The sequence below is a fragment of the Phodopus roborovskii genome, unplaced genomic scaffold (assembly GCF_943737965.1).
Source record: "Phodopus roborovskii unplaced genomic scaffold, PHOROB, whole genome shotgun sequence".
Classification (NCBI taxonomy): domain Eukaryota; kingdom Metazoa; phylum Chordata; class Mammalia; order Rodentia; family Cricetidae; genus Phodopus; species Phodopus roborovskii.
Window position 1 is genome coordinate 20051769 of NW_026126460.1, and position 20700 is coordinate 20072468.

At 48.3% G+C, this 20700-nt stretch overlaps 1 protein-coding gene across 3 annotated transcripts in view; it reads left to right on the forward strand.

Annotated features, from left to right (window-relative positions):
• Positions 1 to 2280: 2280 nt before the first annotated feature.
• The window catches only part of LOC127226426 (C-X-C chemokine receptor type 2), a 29242-nt gene continuing 10822 nt past the window's right edge, over positions 2281 to 20700 (forward strand). Inside the window, exons 1-7 of one of the 3 annotated variants that reach the window (XM_051190451.1) lie at positions 2281 to 2402; positions 2739 to 2845; positions 3085 to 3228; positions 4397 to 4466; positions 6017 to 6655; positions 7401 to 7507; positions 12792 to 12938. In XM_051190451.1, coding sequence (XP_051046408.1) covers positions 3218 to 3228; positions 4397 to 4466; positions 6017 to 6655; positions 7401 to 7507; positions 12792 to 12938 — 974 coding nt within the window. In that variant the 5' untranslated portion in view covers positions 2281 to 2402; positions 2739 to 2845; positions 3085 to 3217. Of the gene's footprint in view, positions 2403 to 2738; positions 2846 to 3084; positions 3229 to 4396; positions 4571 to 6016; positions 6656 to 7400; positions 7508 to 12791; positions 12939 to 20700 lie in introns of those variants that run through there. The other 2 variants (XM_051190450.1, XM_051190449.1) reach the window with 2 other exon arrangements.

Below are 20700 nucleotides of genomic sequence, written 5' to 3' on the forward strand. Positions count from 1 at the left end.
CACCCAGACACTGCTGTCCTCACATCCAATATTGGGTTCAGTTCCAACTCTGCACCTCTGCTCTGCTGCTTTCCCCAGGGAGCACATATTTTCCACTCAGCTGGGGCCCTGGAAAGGATTAATGTAGGTCTCAAGGCGATGACACACTGCTGAGGCTCGAAGGCTAACCAAGAGGAAAGGAGGTGATAGTTCCCCAGCCAGGTGTCTGCACGGCACAGGCCTTCTGCCCATATTAAGTGAACAGATATGAGTTCAGCTTACAGCTTTGTGATACTGGATTGAGATTTACCATCTCTGTGCCCAGTCATCTTGTGTATCAGTGCACTCTGGAGACTACTAAGAGAATCGAATGAGCTAAAGATGTCAGCCATGATCAGGGTGACTGACACCAGGCACGACCCGATAAGTGGAGACCACATTCATATCTTTATACACTGACCTTCAAGCCGTAGCTTGGATTCCATGCAGGGTACTCAGTAAACTATTTTTTTAAAGTTTTGTTTTGTTTTGCGAGACAAGGTTTTTCTGTAGCTTTGGAGCCTGTCCTGAAACCCTATCTGTAGACCAGACTGGCCTTGAACTCCCAAAGATCCACCTGCCTCTGCCTCCTGAGTTCTGGAATTAAAGGCGTGTGCCACCACCACCACCCCCCCACCCCCCCAAAGAAAACCTTAAGGGAAAGAAAGGAAGAGTTAGTTTTCATTCTGCAGGTTAACTCATTGTGTGACCCCAGTATGTTCTCATTCTCCCTCAATTCTGGACTCTCACCCATCTATACATAAGGAGAGTGGGCAGCTGACCTCAGAGAATCACAGAGAATCACATCACTCCAAGTCTTCATGGCAGAAGAGGGGGCCATCCTGAAGGTCACTAGGAACCTGAAAAGTGAGTCTGCCCTGTCAGATTTTCTGGGGGTGAGCTGCAGGATAAGGGAGAGGTCTGGAGAGCATCCCCTTTGAGGTCGGGCTCCCTGATGTCTGCCGTCTACCCTCCTCCTTGCAGATGCTGTTTCTGCCATCCTCCAGGGATATGGGGACGGGCAAGGGAGGGTGACAGACGCCAGTGCGGAGCTACACAGACTCTGTGGCTGCCTGGAGCTGCTGCTGCAGGTGGGACCCCCACCCTTTGGTCTCCTTCCTGACGCTGTTCCTTGGCTTTGAATACTCAAGAGTGCTTTCCCAGATAAGTACCCAAGCCGCTGTCTTCCTGGTTCCCAGGCACTGTCTCCTTGCTCAGCGAACAAGTCTTTCATGACATAAACTGTCTCCTAGGACTGGCCTTCATTCTCTCATTTTTACCTCCTGAGGTCCTTGATTACCACCAGCCCCCTCCCTACATAAACATAAAGATCCCTCCTCCTTCTCTTCCTCCTCCTCTGACTTCACCTCTTGACAGTGAGATGCAGTTTTGCTACTGTCTTAACCCCCATAGCAGACCAGGGTTGCACCTGTCTAGGGGCCTTTATCTTTGCATTCCCTCTGTCTGGAATGTTATTCCCTAGATACTTGCATGACATCTGTTCACATGACCCTCAGGCTAAAATTTCAGTCTCTCTGTATGTCTCTCTCTCACACACAGCACACTCCTTTCTTTCTTTCTTCCTTTCTTTCTTTTTTTGAGACAGGGTTTCTCTGTAGTCTTTGTAGACCAGACTGGCCTCAAACTCACAGAGATTCGCCTGCCTCTGCCTCCCCAGTCCTGGGATTAAAGGCATGCGCCACCACTGCCCAGCTCTCTCTCTCTCTCTCTCTCTCTCTCTCACACACACACACACACACACACACACTTCCTCTGACTCGCCTACCAAGATGTAAGCTGTATGAGGTCGGTTTGTTCATTGTTCACAGTCCTTAGATCAGGAAAGTATGAGCAGGGTGTTGGTGGCACACACCTTTAATCCCAACACTCAGGAGGCAGAAGCAAGTGGATCTCTGTGAGTTCGAGTCCACCCTAGTCTACAGAGCTAGTTTCAGGACAGGCTCCAAAGCAATACAGAGAAACCCTGTCTCAAAAACCCAATAATAATAATAATAAACAAAAAACAACAGAAAAATAAGAAAGTACTCAGTGTTTGTGAATGAATGAGTGTGAACTTGGGCTCAGAGAGAGAAATACCTTTTACACAGCAAGTAAGGGCAGAGCCAGATCCCTCCCTAAAGAAAAGCCTGTCTGCAGGGGCCCTTTCTTCTCCCCAGTGCTTCCCAGCAAGCCAGGGTGCTAGATAGGTTCCAGAAGGAAGCCCTGGCTCACATTCCTTTCACTCATCTTGATCCTAGTTTGACCAGAAAGAGCAGAGGAGCTTCCTAGGGGCTCGGAAGGATTACTGGGACTTCCTGATCACTGCTCTGAGACCGCATCGGGGATACACGGAGCAGACCAACTTTGTGTGCTCACAGAACAAGGTAACAGGAGCAGGAGATGAGGAAGAGGGTGGGCTTGGGCACACAAGAAAGCTCTGATGCCAGCAATGGACAAAGAATGGCTAGAGGCGTACATACAGCCCTTCCCTAGGTCCCTCGGCACCCTACCGTCACTCATGCCCTCTCCACTAACAGAAGGCTTCTAACCCGCTCCTCACCCCTCACTGGACCTCCTAGCCTGACCCCCAGCCACACATTTCTCCTCCAACCTTGGCCCACCCTTTCTCCTTCGATCTCATTTCCATCTGTGCTCTCTTGGATTTGGCCCAGCTCCCCATCCTGATTTTGCCCTCTCTTTGGCCCTCCCCACTCCCACAGCTGAAGACCTCTCTGGGAAAGGGTCGAGCCTTTATCCGACTCTGCCTCGCCCGTGGACAGCTGGCTGAGTCAATACAGCTGTGTCTCCTGAGCCCAGATCTCACCAGGTAGGACTGCCAAGCAATCATGCCATGTGTGACACTATCCTCCTTCACTCCTGGCCATTAGGGATAAGGAAATGGGTGTCAGAAAAGAGAAAGGGCTTAAGGCTCCTCAGCTGAGTTTCAACCTCTGCCCTCCGAGGCTGAGCTCAGCCGCACCTGCCCGGGAAGGTCCCCCTGTGGTGTGCCCATGCTCAGAGGTCAAGAGTGGCAATGGCCAAATGTGCTGGTCCCTCTTCACACAGGGAATGGTATGGGCCCCGGAGCCCTCTGTTGTGCCCTGAGCTCCAGGAAGACATCTTGGACTCTCTCTACGCCCTCAATGGAGTTACCTTCAACCTGGATTTGCAGCGGCCAGACCTGGATGAAGCCTGGCCCATGTTCTCAGAGTGAGTGGGCTCTCAGCCTCCAACCTAAGCCATTCTTTCCTCCCCTTAAACATTTTTTTTGAGATTATAATTATATTGTTTCCCCCTTCCCCTTTCTCCTTCCAAACCCTCCCATATACTCTTCCTTGCCCTACTTCAAATTCATGGGCTCTTTTTTCATTAATTGTTGTGAGACACACACACAATTCAATAATGTTATCTGTATGTGTGTTTTTTAGGAATAACCATTTGGTACTGTATAACCATTAGGTGGGAAGGCTGCTTCTCCTGCTCTTAGCATTTCTTACTTGCCTGTAGTTCTTTTTGTAGGGTTGCATCCTCATGAACTTTCCCCTCATTCTTGTTAACATGTCTATTGTTATTGTCCTTGTTCAGCTCATGTTTAGGCAGTCATGTTGGTGAGATTTTATTGGTGTAGATTCTGACATTCCAGGAAGATACAGCCTCCAAGCCAACTCCCTCTTTTGCAATGATCCCTGAGCCTTACATGTAGCTGTATTGGTTGTTGTTTTCTGTTATGATTTCCATCTGTTGCAATGAGAAGCTTCCTTGATGAGGGGTAAGGACTGCTCTGATTTATGTATATAAGGACAAATATTTAGAATGTAGCTAGGGGTTATGCTGGCTTAGTAAAGTGGTGGTTGTAGGTTCTTCTCCAAGATCTATGAGTTCATAACCCCTGGGTAGTGGGCAAGGTTTCTAGTGCTAAGTATGATTTCTCTCTTGTTGAGTGTGTCTTAATTCCAATTAGAGAGCTGTTGGTTATGACCAAGGTGTGTGTAACGCTACTACACCCTTAGGGTCATCATGACATATTGGTTATTGTGGTTCATGGGTGCCATATCTGGGTAGAAATGTTGGTTGCCTACCCCCTTTAAAGCCTGCTTCCCTCCCTTTCTTGATCCTTGTCCCCACTCTTTAGCCTTATCTTTCCTCAAGCTAGGCTTCTAAGGACTAATTGGCAGGGTGGAAAGTGAGAAGGAAGGATAAGTGACAGGATGCTAGAATGTGATGGATGTAGGGATGGAATATGGGATGGTCAGCCGTGTGGGGAAAGGTGGAAAACAGGAAGCGTAACGGTCTCAATGAGTGGCTCTCAAGTTGGGGTAGCCTCCACTAAAGGACCAAGCCAACTAAAGACACCAGGTGTTCTGCCTCTTGGTTTCAGGTCCCGCTGCTCCAATCCCAGCCAGACCCAAGAAAGAAGACTCAGAAAGCCCAAAGCTTTCCCAAAGGAGGTGCCTCTGCCTGTCTCCACCCTGACTTGCTTCCTGGTCATCTATCTGCTGGAACTCCTGAGCTGAGCAGGGCCTCCTGTGGGTGTGCAGAGAGCTAAACAGAAGTGGGAGCAGTGTGTGAAGCAAGGAGAGCAAGGAGCAGGCAGCAGTCTTGTTCTGGGGGAGGGGGGGTAAGGAGAACAAGGGAGCTCTAGAAGCTGCATGAGCCACTGGGGCTCTCTGGAGGAGAGGGCAATAGGGGTGGCTGGAGACGTGCAGGAAACAGACCATGGAGCCCACTTCTACTGAAATCCGTGAGCTGGGTGTTCAATTGGCCTGTGTCAGTTAGGGAAGTGACTAAAGAGCCTGATGGCCCAATGCACAGCCCAGCTCTGCCCCTTCCTAAACTCAGCTAAAGGTCCTACCGCCTAGGGGAGTTGTGTAGAAAGCTTGAGACAACCCCATGCAGCTCAGCACAAGACTCCTGCTCTATTCTCATGTGGCAGCTTAAAGTTATCATCATTCCACATGCTTCCAGGCACCAGATGTGGCACAGTTAAGGACTCAGTCTCAGACCTTGAAAGAGTTCAAGAGCTGTTCATGGAGACAGATCAGGAACACATTGCAATCTTTGCTAAGTGTGCAGTCAGCCTTCCACATCCATGGGTTCTGCATCTGTAGACTCAACCAACCGCATATGCAAAATATTTAGAAAAAAATTATTGCATTGGTTCTGAATATTGTGGATTCTTTTTCCCTCAGAGCCCTACACATGAGGTAGTATAGTAACTACTTACATAGCATTGGGGGTGGAGCGATGGGCGTGATCAGTGCTACAGAAGGACTACCTCACTACACTGTGTGGGGTAGTTAAATCATCTAAAAAGTACTTCAGCTTATTGGGGATGTGCATTGCTTATTTGCAAACCCTATACCATGCTAAAGAAGAGTCTTGAATATTCAGGCATTTTGAGCACCAGCTTGAGGTCCTGGAGCCAACTCCCCTGGTATCAAGGGATGACTATAGGGTACAGATGTGGCCAAAGGAAAAATGGCATCTCAGAGAAGGCTCCCCCGGCCCTGTTATGCTGAGGATCGAATCTAGGGCCACACATCCTAGACAGGTGTTCTACCACTGAGATACATCCCCACTGGGAGAGATTTCTTGACAGTAATCACTTGTCTGTTTAAGATTCTATCACCGCTCTATAAACTAGGAATTCTTGTTTCCCTTTCAGAGAGGAGAATGGAAAAACACAAAACAAAGGACAGCAGGGAAGGTGACAGGAGAAGGTGGAGGAAGAGAATTGAGGGGTGGGGGTGGAGGGACAAGATCAGCCCAGGAGAAAGATGGCAATGCCACTGGCTGAAGGCAGGAAGGGGAGGAACTGAGACACCTGCTGTTCTTCAGCTCAGCCCTGTGGGTCTCCTGAAGGTGCTGCCTGAGATTATTTCGCCTCTGGTAGCTTTCCCAGTAGCAAGCCTCTGAATCCAAGAAGAAGCAAACCATGTTGGCCCAGGGCTATGTCGCAGACCAGTGACCAGATGCTGAGATGGGACTTCCTCTACAGGTGAGATTCTCCAGAGATCAGCTACAGGGACCAGACACCCGTGGAACCAGCTCTCTGCAAGATGCACCTGCGCCCAGAGAAGACCGCCAATCTGACCTTCCTACCCCTATGCAGCAGGGCCATCTTCCCAACTTTTTGGAAAAGAAGAAAGGGGATTCCAGGAGCCTCACTTGTCCCCAGAGCATTTGGGAAACAGAAGGGGAGGGAATTCAGCTACGCCTGAAGGAGGGAGGTCCAAAAACCAGGAAACCCCTGGAGAATTCAGCAACCAGCGGCCAGCAACAGAGGGAGGGGGCTAAGGAGGCTCAAAAGGAGGTGACAGGAATGGAAGATGAAGGCAAAGGAAGTCTCCCCGTGACACAAGGTCAGAGAATAACAGAAGGGACCCAGGAAAAGGCAGCAGATTGGGACCATGACCAAGGGCAGCTGGCTCCCAGCCTTCAAGAAAGGGTAAAAGACACAGCATTAGGGAACAGGCAGGGGTGGAGTCAGCATAGTGTTCTGGGGCAGCCCAGGGTCCTGCAAGGCCTAGAAATAAAGAAAGGGTCTACCACAGAGAAACCACAAGAGTGGGCAGGAGTGACCAGTGTGACCAAACAGGAGGATCAAGCAGAAGTACCCATGCAGGAGGTGGTCAAGGTACCTATCTATTGTTTCCTGTCTAACCTGGTTTGCAGCTAAGGGATCTACAATGATAGCCTGAGGCCAGTGCAGTCTACAGATCAGTATAAGGGGTTGTTTGTTTGTGAAAAGACCTTCTATAACTCAGGCTGGTCTGAAATTTGCTATAAAACCAGGATGCACTTGAATTCCTGATCTTCTTGCCTCTGACTTCCCAAATGCTGGGGTTATGGGCATGTACCATCACACAAAACTCTACAGATCAATTTTAGCTTGCCTTCTCGGAGTTACTATCTGGGGATGCCCTTTGAAAGTCATACATTCTCAACTCACAGGGTGCCCCTTTTCATGACTGCTTCCCATGAGGCCTACTTCACTCAACAGTACTTCCTACCTAGCCATGCCAGCACTCAGTTAGGGACCACATCCCAGCAAGTCTTTTGGGTCACAAAGTTCAGGCTCCCTTGTGAGGGCAGACGTGTCCCAGTGTCTAAGCTCTTTTGCTGTACCCCAGACTAGACTAGTCATGTTTTGACGTGCTTTCCCCAAAAAGCTTGGGCATGCTTCTCCCAAGATGGCTCTCAGCCTCCTTCCTAGTCAGACTTCCAGGTCCAAGAACTTGGCAATTTCTGGAAAAGAAGTGGTAACCCCAGACTCACCCAGCTTCCATAGGCATGGTTAAAGTCTCATAGGAAGTTCATCAGGTGGACCCCAAGCTGGGATTGTTGTCTTTCAACTCTTCCTTTCCAATCTTGTCCCCCAGAAACCCCCGTATGAGCTCCAGCTAGCAAAGGAACAGGCCCAGCGCCAGGAGCAACTGCTGCGGGCACAGGAAGAAGAGTTGCAGGCGCTCCAGGAGCAGCTCAGCAGGTAACCTTGGCAACACCAGCATGGCTGGGATGCCAGAACTCCTAAGTATCTCAATGTACCAGGCCCTGTGCTGGGCACGATTCCAGGACACCAAGGCCTGGACACCCTAGGCATCAATCCTGATCCAATGAGGCCCACAGTTGCTCTCCTCCCCAGCCTCCCCAAGAACCCCAGGAGACTTCCCTATTCCCAGTCCCTGTGCTCCTCTCACGCTTGACTCCTGCTGTCTCTTGAGCGCACCTCTTCCTTTTTAATCTGCTCTGACTCCATCATGCCTCCAAATCTATCTCCCTCGCACAGTGTTTAAAGGCAGGATTCCACTCTGTAGCCTAGGCTGTCCTAGAACATATGGTAATTCTCCTGCCTCAGCCTCCTGGATGCTGGGATTACAGGTATAAACCACTATGCCTGGCTTTGTCCCTCATTTTAAATTGCTCGGTTTGTTCTTGTTATTATTATCATTATTATTGTTCCCTGCTATACAACCTTTTCAACCTTTTTGACCTCCTGATAACCATAACAGTGGCTGTCACTCACCCAGAACTTACATAATTCACCTAATGTCAGCTTTTTAGCAGAGAGAATCTGAGAGCCAAGACCTATGGTTGACTCCACAGCAGTAGACTTTCCTGCCGTTTTGTGTTGTTATTTTGTCATTTCACTGCAGCTCAGAGTCACCTCCAATCTGCAATCCTTCCTCTCAGTCTCTCAGTCCTGGTCCCCATGCCTCACTCCCTCAGCCAATTTTCTTTTGTTATGTGGCTCAAGATGCCCTAAGACTTGCCATGTAACTGAGAATGGCCTTGAGCTTCAGGTCTTCCTGGCATGGACCTCTGTGCCCAGTTTATATGGTACTAGAGATCAAACTTAAAGTTCTGTATCTGCTGGGCAAGCACTCTGCCAAGCCAGCTACATCACCAGTCCAGTTTTTTGCTTTTTTTTTTTTTTTTTGTTGTTGTTGTTGTTTTGTTTTGTTTTATGTTTTTTAACAAAGTCCTCTGTATCAGTAAGAGGTTGGTTTCAGGACCCCAAGAGAAACTGAAACCCTTGGCTGTTCGAGTGCTTTGCATAAAAAATAATGTAGGGTCTGCAGAGAACCACCAAACGCCCTCCCCTGTGCTATAGGAACTTGACATAAATGCTGTGAAAATAGTTGTACCACTACATTGTATAAGGAACAGTGGGAAGGAAAAAAATAATCAGACATGTTGAGGACACGCAGTTTAGGGTTTTATTTGTTTGTTTTTGCACCTGAACATTTTTAGTTCGTGGTTGGTTAAAACCAGAGACACAGATACAGAGAACTGACTATATTCCACTCTCCCTGTCTCTCTCTACCTAGTAGTCCCATGTTCCTTCTTTGCCTTGATCTCAAAGCCCCAAAGGCATTATCTTCCTGTTTTAAAAGTCTACTCCACGCAAAGATCTTCCCGAGTCTAAATTTGGTCTTCAAGGGTCTGCATGCTGCCTGTCTCTACAGGACAACATAACATTTTCTCCAAGCAAGGTCAGGGAACAGTCCCACCCTTGTCACAAACTGAGTGTCTATGACTCATACTGAATCACTGGGAAGTTTGCTGTCTGTGTGTTGAACAGCTGGGGCAGATCTGGGAGTCCAGACTCCAACACAAAGCTCCTTGGACTCCACCCAATACTCAACCACCCGAGCTGCTGCTGTGACCAGCAAATAGTCCCGTGGCTCAGATCCTAAGTGGAAGTGGGGGTCTTGGCCATGCAAGAACCTCTGTGGCTTCAAGAAAAACTGGTGGGCGCAGCTGAGAGGCTCCAGAGAGATGTTCCAGCATCAAACTTCTTCCTGTATCAGAGGGCACTGTCTCACAGACCCCTGTCACCCTGACACCTGTCACTCAATCATTCCTAAACACTGTAGGCACCCATTCTAAACCCAAAATACTCCTGTGAGCAAAACACAAAATCCCTGCCTCCATGTTGCTCGCAGTAAGTAGGATTACAGAGCAATGGATTGAGGTGGGTTTATTACTATTATTTATTTGTTTATTTTGTGCGTAGGTATGGGTGTGAGTGCACCTGAGGGTGATTGTGGGTGTGCATGTGGCATGTGCCATGGCATACATGTGGGGGTCAGACAACAACTGAGTCATTTCTCTCCTTCACCATGTGGGTCCCAAGGACTGAACTCAGGATGTCAGTCTTGGCAGCAAATGCCTTTACCTGCAAAGCTATCTCCCCCAGCTCCTAGAGCACGGTTCTGTGCAGAAAGAAAATAGGGAAGGAGAATGGGAGTGACCACTGTGACGTTTTTGAAAAACTCTCTCAGAAACTCTGGTGTTGGCATGAAATCATGAAGGAAGGAGCCAGACTCTTGGACACCAGCTAGAACGATGTTCCAGGCAGGGGGCAGAACAGGAACAAAGGTCCTGAAGTAGTAAGTTGCACAGCAGGTTCAAGGAGAATCGTGGGGAGCTATTTTGGCCCCAGTCAGGTAAGGGAGGAAAGGTCTGGTGCACAAGGAGGGCCAGCTTAAAGAGAGCCTGGGAAGTCATCAAAATAACCTTGGCTTTAAATCAAAGTAGGAGAAGAGCCATTATAGAGTCCAAGCAGAGGAAGGACATAATCTGATACATATGCTTTAAGCTGGGTGTTGGTGGCAGACGTCTTTGATCCCAGCACTAGGGAGGCAGAGGCAGGTCGATCTCTGAGTTTGAGGCCACCTGGTCTACAGAGTGAGTTCTAGAGCTGAGACAGAAGCCATAGAGATGTGCTGATTATCAGCTTGCTCACTTGGGGCTTGTACAGCCTTCTTTCTTATACCATCCAGGACCACTTGCTCAGGGGTGGCCACACCCACAGAGATCTGGGCCCTCCCACATATATTATTAATCAAGAAAGTGCCCCTACAAACTTGCCGACAGACCAGTCTTATGGAGGCATTTTTTTTTTCTCAATTAAGATTTTGTCCCTGACATAAAAACTAGCCAGCACAACAGAAGGAGTGCAGAGGCATTTAGCCTGAGCCGCTGAGGTATTTAGCCTGGGCCCCTGACACAGCTGCTGATTTGTGGGTAAATTTTGAAGCAGGGCTTCCTGGGAGACTGGGTCTGAGAGAAAGAGTCTAGAACAACTGTTCACAAAGGTAGGGAAGATGGGGACAGATGGGCTCATGTGGAAAGCCCAGAGCAGAGTTTGGAACCTGTGAAGCTTGGGAACACCATCAGACCTCCAAGTGAGGGCTGTTGGGCAAGAAGTCAGGTATGACGTGCTGCAAAGAAGGTGGCCTGAGAGTTCGTGGAGAGTCATTCCAGACTGCAGATGGAGTAGCAACTCCCAAGCACTTTCCAGACCCAGAACCAAGCACTGAGCCCACCACTGCACAAAGGGAACATGGGCATCCAACCAGTGACAGGGGTCCACCACCAGCCAGTCCAAGTTCTACCGGCACATTCTCTCTACCAGCCGTATTTGCTGTACCTATGTGACCATGAGTGAGTAGAGGACAGGTGTACTACAGTAAACAAAACCCAGGAAGTCCATCCTAGAGAGGCTTGGCAGGAAACCATTTGCTCTACCCACCCACTGCCCACTCAGCACTGGTGACCAGGAGCCAAGGTGACAAGCCCATGTCCAAACTTCTGATCCTCACACCACGCTGTGTGGTCCAAGGCAAGAACGATACCCTGTTTGAGACTCTACTTTTCTGTCCTGTAAAACGAAGCTTATGCTGGCCATCTGATGGCTTTGTGAAAACTGAAGCAAGGCTATGGTGTTCAATGCCTGGCATATACTAGGGGCTCAAGACACGTTTGTTCCTCCCACATCCACTACCATCATCCCTGCTTGAAATACGTCAGTGGCTTCCTCTGGGGTCCTGCCAAGGTCTCTGGCTTTCCTTTACCTCTTCCTGGAATCCCTGCCCAGTAACCCCTTTCAGCCACCCAGGTAGACAGACCACTCCACCTCGCAGACTTGCAAGGCTGACTTCAATGCCATATTATCTAAGCTAATTCCCCCAGCACCTTCTATAGTCTCCATCTTGGCCTCTAGTGGGGTCTGTCACTAAACTTGGCTTTATTACCTTAAGTCCCATGGGAGCCATGGGTGTAAGCACCTAAAATAGCTACCAGCACTCAGTAGGGGCCTGATAGGTTTCCCTCCCACCTAACCAACACCCCCCCCCCATGGTGGTCTCATAAGGACCTAGGCTCACCAATCAAAACAACCAAAGGAGGAAAATGTTGATTGGCGCCCTCTACAGGAGCCTAGAAGTCATCAACTAAGAAAAGAGCAGATAAGGCCTGTTAGGCCTTTTTGGAGTTCCATTCTTGGTGCACCCATCTTTCAGTCTTGGGACCCGCTAACCAGCTGTATTTTAAAAGTCAATAGTTCAAGGGCCGAGGGTATAGTTCAATTGGTGGAGTGTCTGCCTGGCATGCAAAGGCCCTGGATTTGATTCCAGAACTCCCTAACATCTACCCACTACTGGCTGGTATACACTCCCAACCAGATCACAGAGTGAGAAGCTTGGACTATCCTATTTTCAGTTTAGTCAACTTCTTGGAACCTTCTAGAAAACCACTAACAACAAACAAGAGAAGTCAAGAATAGAGCTGCAGCAGTTCCAAACCCAAAACAGAGACAGAAATTTAGGAAAGCCCTATTTTTCCCATTGCGTTTTAAACTGAAAAGGCAATATAACATACCTTCTAAAAATACTTTAAAGCAAAATGATCACCCCAAAGCCTCCACCTCTCCCCTCCACATGAAGTTGTTCTCAGCTGGTCATAGTGTTCCCAGCCTAGATTGCTAGGCATTCACTCTCCTTTCAGACAGGTCTCTCATAAGTATACTTCTCAGAGAGTTACATTTTAAAGTGGAAATGTTAAAAGGGAGGGAGGGAAAGAAGGAAGGGGAAAGGGAGGAAGAGAAGGAGGGAGGGAAAGGAAGAGGGAGGGCAGAAAGGAGGGAAGGAAAAGCTCAGTAGTGCCCTCTACAGGAACACTCAAGGTTAGGCCCTGTTTCTTTTTCTCCTTGGTTGCTGAATCTGTCTCTAGGTGCTCAGTTTGGTGTATGGTACACACATTGTGTGTGTGTGTGTGTGTGTGTGTGTGTGTGTGTGTGCCCATGCGTGCACACGCGCTTCAGAGAAATGATGGGTATTTGTAGTGTGTGCAATATGTAGTACATACGGTGTATAATGTATGTGTGTTACATGCCTCTGGGTTTGTGTATGTAGATGCTGTACCTATATGTAGGCCAGCTTCTCCAGGCTCCAGGCCTTTCTCCTAACTGGGTCTCCTGTTCCCAGGTGTCAGGCCGAAAGATCCCAGCTTCAAGTGATACTGGAACAGGAGCGGCAGGAGGCCGAGAGGAGAGATGCCATGTACGAGAAGGAGCTGGAAGGGCAGAAGGACCTGGTCCGGGCCATGAAAATGAGGGTGTTGGAACTGATTCGGTAAGAATGGGACTGGGAGCGGGGACTGGTATGGAAAGGAAGAGGGTGAGTAAGCACCGTGGAGGTCAGGCTTGAAGACCACACCACTAGCAACTCTCAGGTTCTAGACCTTTCATATGTGAACTTGTTTCCTTCTGTTAGTGACCTCATGCTGTCACTAATTACATGTCACATGTTACAGAGGAGGAAACTGAGGGTCAGTGTGATGTGGCCACTAAAGACAGACAGCATGTAAACCACAGAGTCCTCTGACAATCATGCATGCTCTCGTCTCCAGAACTGCCCTTGGTTTCCCATTATGGTTAGAAGAGATCCCCTCTCAACCGGCTCAAGAGTTTAGAAGGGACTGGAAGGAGGGAGAAACGTAGAGAAGTGACCACCTGCCTACTGAACTTCCTTAGGCCTCTGGGCCTATGGGTCCAGCCTGGAGCAGCTGTTCTAGGTGGCAGAGACTACACTCACCAGGGTTTATTTCAAACCTCCAGGCCCACCGAGGTGGGGGAGGCATGTGAAGCACACTAGCCCTTCAGTCAGGTAGGAAGGTAACAGACACATGTGTACCTCCATAGACAGGGGCGCTCACACACGTGTGCACTCCTTCCATGCAGCCCGGAGGACCGGCACCACTGGTCTCAGGTTCCACGAAATGAGAAGGCTGCTGGAGGCATCCACAACTAAATTCTTGCGTGTAGAACTCACATTGTAACAATGAAAAGAAACCAATGTCAGCTTAGAGGAAACTAACAAATGATTTAAGGTGGGCAGATAAAGGCGCTTACCGCACAAGCCTGATGACCTGAAACAGAGACCCGGAACCCAGAGTGGAACGAGAGAAACAGTCCCTGAAAGCTGTCCTCTGACCACACGTGTGTGCACACACTCAGGCCTGTCATCCTTGAACTGGGGAGGTGGAGGCAGCAGGATTGTGTGTTCTACAACAGACCGGGCCGTAGTGAGACCCTGTCTCAGAAAAAGGATAGATAGGTAGATAGATAGATAGATAGATAGATAGATAGATAGATAGATAGATAGATAGGTAGGTAGGTAGGTAGGCAGGCAGATAGATAGATAGATAGATAGATAGATAGATAGATAGACAGACAGACAGACAGACATACAAATGATTGTTGATTTGTTTAATTCACCAAAAGGATTAGCAGCCTGGGCTGTAGTGAGACCCTGTCTCAGAAAAAGAATAGATAGGTAGGTAGGTAGGTAGATAGATAGATAGATAGACAGACAGACAGATGATTGTTGATTTGTTTAATTCGCCAAAAGGATTAGCAGCCTGGGCTGTAGTGAGACCCTGTCTCAGAAAAAAAAATGATTATTGATTTGTTCAATTCACCAAAAGGATTAGAAAATAAAGATAAGCCAGATGTGGATGTGCACACCAGCACTGGGGGCAGGGAGTGGGGGAGAGGGGAACAGAGGCAGGAGGATCTTGGTGAGTTTGAGGCCAGCCTGGTCTACAGAGTTCCAGGACAGCCAGGGCTACACAGAGAAGCCCTGTCTCAAAAAACAAAACTAACTGACTAACTAAATTAATTAGTTAATTAATTAGTTAGTTAAAAGCAGGCTCCCAGGGACAGGATAAAAGCAGGTGTAAGTAACAAGAGACATGGAAAAATAGAAATCAGTGGGTAGGGGGTAGGAAGATGGCTCAGTGAGGAAAAGCTTGCCATGTAATCATGAGGACCAGTGTTAAGGTCCCTAGCATTTATGCTAAGAATCAGGCATAGCATGCCTATAAACTCAGTGCTAGAGAGAGCATGAGTGTCCCACGGCTCACTGGCCACCTAATCTAGCCAAATAGGTGAGCTCTCCCTTCAGTGAGAGACACGGTCTCAAAAAAGCAAGGTGGAATGTAATTGAGGAAGATGCCCAATGTCAACCTCTGGCCTTCACATGCATGTACATGAATATATGTACATTTACCTGCCAGTGTGTGTGTGTGTGTGTGTGTGTGTGTGTGTGTGTGTGTGTGCGTGCGTGTGTGTGTGCGCGCGCGTGTGTATGTGTGTGTGTGTGTGTGTGTGTGGCACACACGCACACATGCGTGCCAGTCTAGGAGTCCTAATACCCTCTCCAACTGGCAGATGCTTCCAAAAGAAGAAACTAAAATTAAGTAGGTTATCAAATATCACAATATGCATTTCAGGCCCTGACAGACTCTAGACCTCACTGAATGTGCAGCACAATAAACAAAAGGGGAAATTTGCTGTTCATACCTAGATTTGGCACTGTGAAGTTTCACAAAAGCGAAGAGAAACATTATTTTCCAATTATCTGGAGGAAGACACAAAGCACGTAAGGATAAGAGGACTCAACATGTGTCAGTGTCTGTGGTGTAGTACTCCCAAGTTCTCCGAAAAGCCTACTCTTGAAGTAGAATTCCATGTCCAGATAAAGCATAAGGTGATGGCCAAAGGCATTAATCAGACAGGTCTCAGAAAACTCAACTCCTACACAGCCCTTCTTAAGAAGTTCACTGAGGATGTGCTCCAGAAACAAAAAAGGAAGTAAGCCAAGAAAGGAGAAGATGTGATTCAGGGGACAGCAGTCCCATAGAGGAGAAAGAAAAGGGGATCAGCACGAAGGTGCAGAGTGCAAGAATCAGAACACTCGCTGTGATGAAGGGTTCAGGGGAGTCGGCACAAATCAGGCACTGTGAGTGGTGCATGCCTGAATTACCAATACAAGGAAAACTGAGGAAGGAAAATCACCAGCCTGGACTACATGAAAACAACCTGTGAGCAACAATAGTGATGGTAGTGGTAGCAGTAATAGTAATAATAATGATGAGAGGGGAAAATAGAATGCTAAAGCAGGTGATGCAATGAGTCAAGAAAGACACTTAGAGGGCTGGAGAGATGGCTCAGCGGTTGAGAGCACTGGCTGCTCTTCAAGAGGACCCAGGTTTAATTCCCAGCACCCAAAAGGCAGCTTACAATTGTCTGTAACTCCTGTCCCAGAGGATTAGCCTTCTTCAGTGCTAGAATATTGTCTCATGATAATGCACAAAAGACAATGGGAAACTGGGCAGTAAGTGGCACATGTCTTTAATCCCAGCCCTCTGGAGGAAGAGGCAGGAGGATCTCTGAGTTCAAGATCAGCCTGGTCTACAGAGTGAGTTTTAGGACAGCCAGGGCTACACACAGAAACCCTGTCTTAAAAAAGAAAGAAAGAAAGAAATTAAGTAAGGAAGGAAGAAAAGAAGGAAAGGAGGGAGGAAGGGAGGAAGATTGGAATGATAAAACAGAGTGTGGAACCTGGAGAGATGGCCAGTCAGTAAAGTACTTGCCACAAAAGCATGAGGGCCTAAGCTGAGATCCCCTAGCCCCTAGCACCCAGGGTGAAAGCTAGGCATGGCGGTGTGCACCTGAAACCTCAGCACTGGGGAAGGAAGGCATACACAGAGCTCGTTAACCAGCCAGGGTAGCCCAATAAGTGAGTTCCACACTCAGTGAGAAACCCTTGCTTCAAAAAAGAGTGGAGGTGCCAGGCATTGGTGGTGCAGGTCTTTAATCCCAGCACTCCGGAGGCAGAGGCAGACAGACAGATCCCTGTGACTTCAAGGCCAGCCTGCACTCAGAGGAAAAAAAAAGGGTGGAGGGCGACTTCTGACCTTCACACACATGCATGTGCACATACACAGACACACATGTACATATCCACCTCAGATGAAGATGCACACACACAAAAATGGAGTGTGAAAGTAATATTAGACAATGGAAAAGATTCAACTAGCGTGTTCTGTGAGTATGAGCCTGCCCCACATCTTTGTTTTCTGATGTGATGCAAGCTTGAGATACTGAGCTGGTGCAACTGATGTTCTCTTATTTGATTTACACGAAAGCAAACTCATGGCTAGTGGCTTCCACACCAGTTGCTTTAGGAGGCGACAAGTTAGGGGTGGGAAGCTGAAGGGAAGTGGGGAGCAGAATGGAAGCCACAAGGGATTGCTCATGGATAACAGAAGGAGAATAGGGAATTATTATATCCTGCGAATTGACAAGAGTAACTGACAGAGGAACCCAAACTAGGAACCTGACCACACTGGGAGGAAGGAGGACTGGGTGGAATAAGATGGTTCCTCCTCGGTCAAGGGATGAAGCTCCATAGAGAACATATTCTACCAAAGGAAGTATGTGAACCTGTTACTTAAATGTGGAAGGAGAAATGGTTTATCACTGGAAATGGAAGGGTAGGAGGGTGGCCAGGCTTTTTATATAACCCCTCCTTTACAGCTTGATTTTTATGGAAACACTTTTTGTTTATTGGTGTGTGTGTGTGTGTGTGTGTGTGTGTGTGTGTGTGTGTGCGTGCATGGTGGGGGCACATGTATCAGAGGACAACTTTGTGCAGTCCATCCTCTCCTTTCCACATCTGTGAGGATTCCAGCAATCAGCCTGAGGTTGTCAGGCTTGTGCGGCAAGTACTTTTACCCGATGAGCCATCTCATAAGCCCCCATGTGCTCTTTTAAATATTTATTTATGTATATGAATGTTTTATCTGCATATCTGCATGTCTGCATACACACACACACACACACACATACACACACTCACAAATCACATCACATAACACTGATGAGGGCTAGAGAGCTAGGTCAGCCAGGAAAGTGCTTGCCATGCAAACATGAGGACTGGAATTCAATCCCCTAAGGCCAGATAATCAATCTCAGTGCTAAGGAAGCAAAGACAGACAGATCCATGGGACTCACTGGCTAGCCAGCCCCACCGACTTGGAAAGCTTCAGGCCAATGTGAGGCCCTTTCTCCTCCATCACCCCCCCCCCCCCCCGCTTTCTCTTCGTCTTTCTGTGTCAACCTCCACCCTGTCCACCAGGGAGAAGGACCATCAGTGGCAGAGGCTCCAGCAGCGGTCCACTGTGGCCCCTGGACACTGTGTGGGCTGCAACAAGGTCTTCAGGCGGCTGTCTCGGCGGTATCCTTGCAGGTAACAGGAAGGCACAGAGTCTGGGACAGCCCTCAGTTCCTGTCTACCCAGGGAAGGAAGGACCAAGGGAAATGCCTGGTTTTGTTTGATTTGTTTCATCTCTAAGAACATTCCTTTTAACATTTATTTCAGTGTGCATGTATAAGCATGAACCACAGCACACGTGTAAGTCAGAGAACAGCTTGCAAAAGTTGTTTCTCTCCTACCATGGGGGCTCCAGGGATCAGACTCAGGTCATCCTATTCAGTGGAAAGTGCCTTCACCTGCTGAGCCATCTGATTCACCGTGGTTTAGCTGGCTATTTTGAGACAGGCTTTCATGATGTACCAGAGGCTAGCCAGGAGGAACTCAAACTTATGATCCTCCTGACTCAGTCCCTCTTGCACGATGACATTACAGATGTTCACCACTGTGCTAGAGCATGGGAAATGGATGTTTATAAAGACCCACTTGAGCCTGTCCACGTGTGTCACCCCATCTGACTACTGCTGCTAAGCAGACTCCTGAAAGAGAACAGTGGGCAGGGCCATGAAAGAGGGAAGGTCCTAGAAGATGAGGCCAGTAATCTCCCAGAATGCCTTGCTGGGTTTCTGTCTAGGGAGAGGGTCCCTGTACAGAGAAAGAACAGTCCTGCCCCCTCCCCACTGACTTCAAGGGGAAGACAGGACGAGGAGGAAACAAATCAGCCGAAGCTGCTACCTGAGTTAGATGCTCTGGAATCGGATATCAAGACAGCCTGTGGGACAAGGGAAGCATCCTGAGCTAGCCAAGGCTGCCCTGCTGGACCACGAGGACCGGCAGAAGCCAGCCCAGGCTTCTCTGTCTCTGCTCCCCAGGCTCTGTGGAGGCCTGGTTTGCCACGCCTGCTCTGCAGACTACAAGAGAGACCAGTGCTGCCCGGGCTGTGGCCAGCGGCAAGAAATCCAGATCACCTGACCAAGATGGCAAGAGGAGCCAAAGACCAGCCATCACTACCCCACCATCCCACCCTGCCCAGTTCACTCCCTCCCTGAAATCTGACCACTCATTTTTTTCTGGAAGCTGGTGAGCTGAAGCCCCAGCACTACTGTGAGGGGTAGAGGGAACAGCTGGCAGTCCAAAGATAGGACTAGCCCTGCCTTTTCTGTCGAAACGGTTGATGGACCATGTCTTAGCTCTAGCAGCTTTGTGTCTGATGTGAGGAAGACAGGCTGTGAACTCTCTGTCAAGTCCTTCCAGTAACCATGAATAAGAACAGCCCAGGCCCAGCTCTTTCCTGGCCACACACCCCCTCCCCACCACCCACAGGAAGTATAGCCCCCTCCGATCTACTTCAGGTATCACTGGTTTGTCTCAATTTTCACAGGGGTGCTGTTGACATATAATAAACATTGCATACTTTTGCATCTCCATACGAAGGCATCTACTCCAAAGTTTCCTCACCCTCCCCCAACCCCTGCCTCCATGCTGAGGGAGGCAACCACTGACCCTACCTCAGGTCACCAAGAAGCATAGGCACTTTCTAGAAATTTGCAGAAATAAAATTGTACAGTTCCCTCTTTATTGCTGCCTCCACTCGGCATAATTGGTTTGAGATTTGTCTAGGTGTTGTATAAACCTGTAGTTCTTTCCGACAGTGTGTGTATGCATGTGTGCTTTCATGCTTGCATGTGTACATGTGTGTATGCATGTGTGTGTGTGTGTGTGTCGGTGTATGTAATGCATGGAGCATTCATGATTTATTTGGAGGCCAGAGAACAACTTGTTGGAGATGTTTTGTTTGTTTTTTCCGTCAGCCATGTGGGTCCCCAGAATCAAACTTGCATCAGGTTTAGCAGTAAGCGCCCTTACCCTCTGAGCATTCTTACCAGCCCCCATGGTTCTTTTCTATTATTCCACTATCAGGAATTTTTACACATTTACCTGTTGCTTCAGATTTGAGTGGTCTCCTGTTGGCAGTTATTACCTGGAGGTTCCTGTGAGCTTTATGCACAGTCTTTAGTAGATTCATACTTTTATTTCTCCTAGCAAAATACCTAGGATGAAATGCCTGGCACCTGAGGGGAAATGCACCTGGAAGTGCTCAGGTTGTAGTAAGTTTAACTTTCAAAACGCTGATAAATTAGCAGACATCTCTCTGCATCTTTGGGGAATTGGCTCTAAGAATCCCTGAAGGTACCAAAATCTCTGAAGGTAGAAATCTCCCAGACACTCAAGTCCCATATACATATAACCAATGCACAGCATCACACATACTTTAAATCAATCCCAGGTTACTGAAAGTACCTAAGACAGTATAAATGCTATGTAAACAGTGTTCTACTGTGTTGCATGGGAAATGGTGACAAGAAATTGTCCGAATAGGTCCAGTTTAGACATAGTTTTTCAAATATATTTTTCAACCTGCAGTCAGTTGAATCTGTGAATGCAGAAACCATGAACACAGACTTATGGACACTGTATTTTGCCAAGAGGTTTGTACTGTACTATCCCACCAGCTACCTGTGAGAATCCCAGCAGCTTTTCAGGGCATCTGGGCTTGGTGGGCAGAAGAGGTATAGGTATGGGGCTCTCTGTCCTTCCAGTCGTTATGGTGACTTGATGGGCCCCACACTGGGAGGGCTTGGAAGGAGGGTCTCAGTCCTGGTGACTCAGCATTGGAGCTCACTTAGACTCTGATAAAGACCTTAGATGAATTGATCTTGAGTAACATTTCCCCGGAAGTCTCTGAGAAAGCTTATGCAAACTGTGTGTGTTCATTCACTAGGTGTTAACTGGGTCACTTCCGAGAAATCTTCTGTAGAAGAAAAGGGGGGCGCAT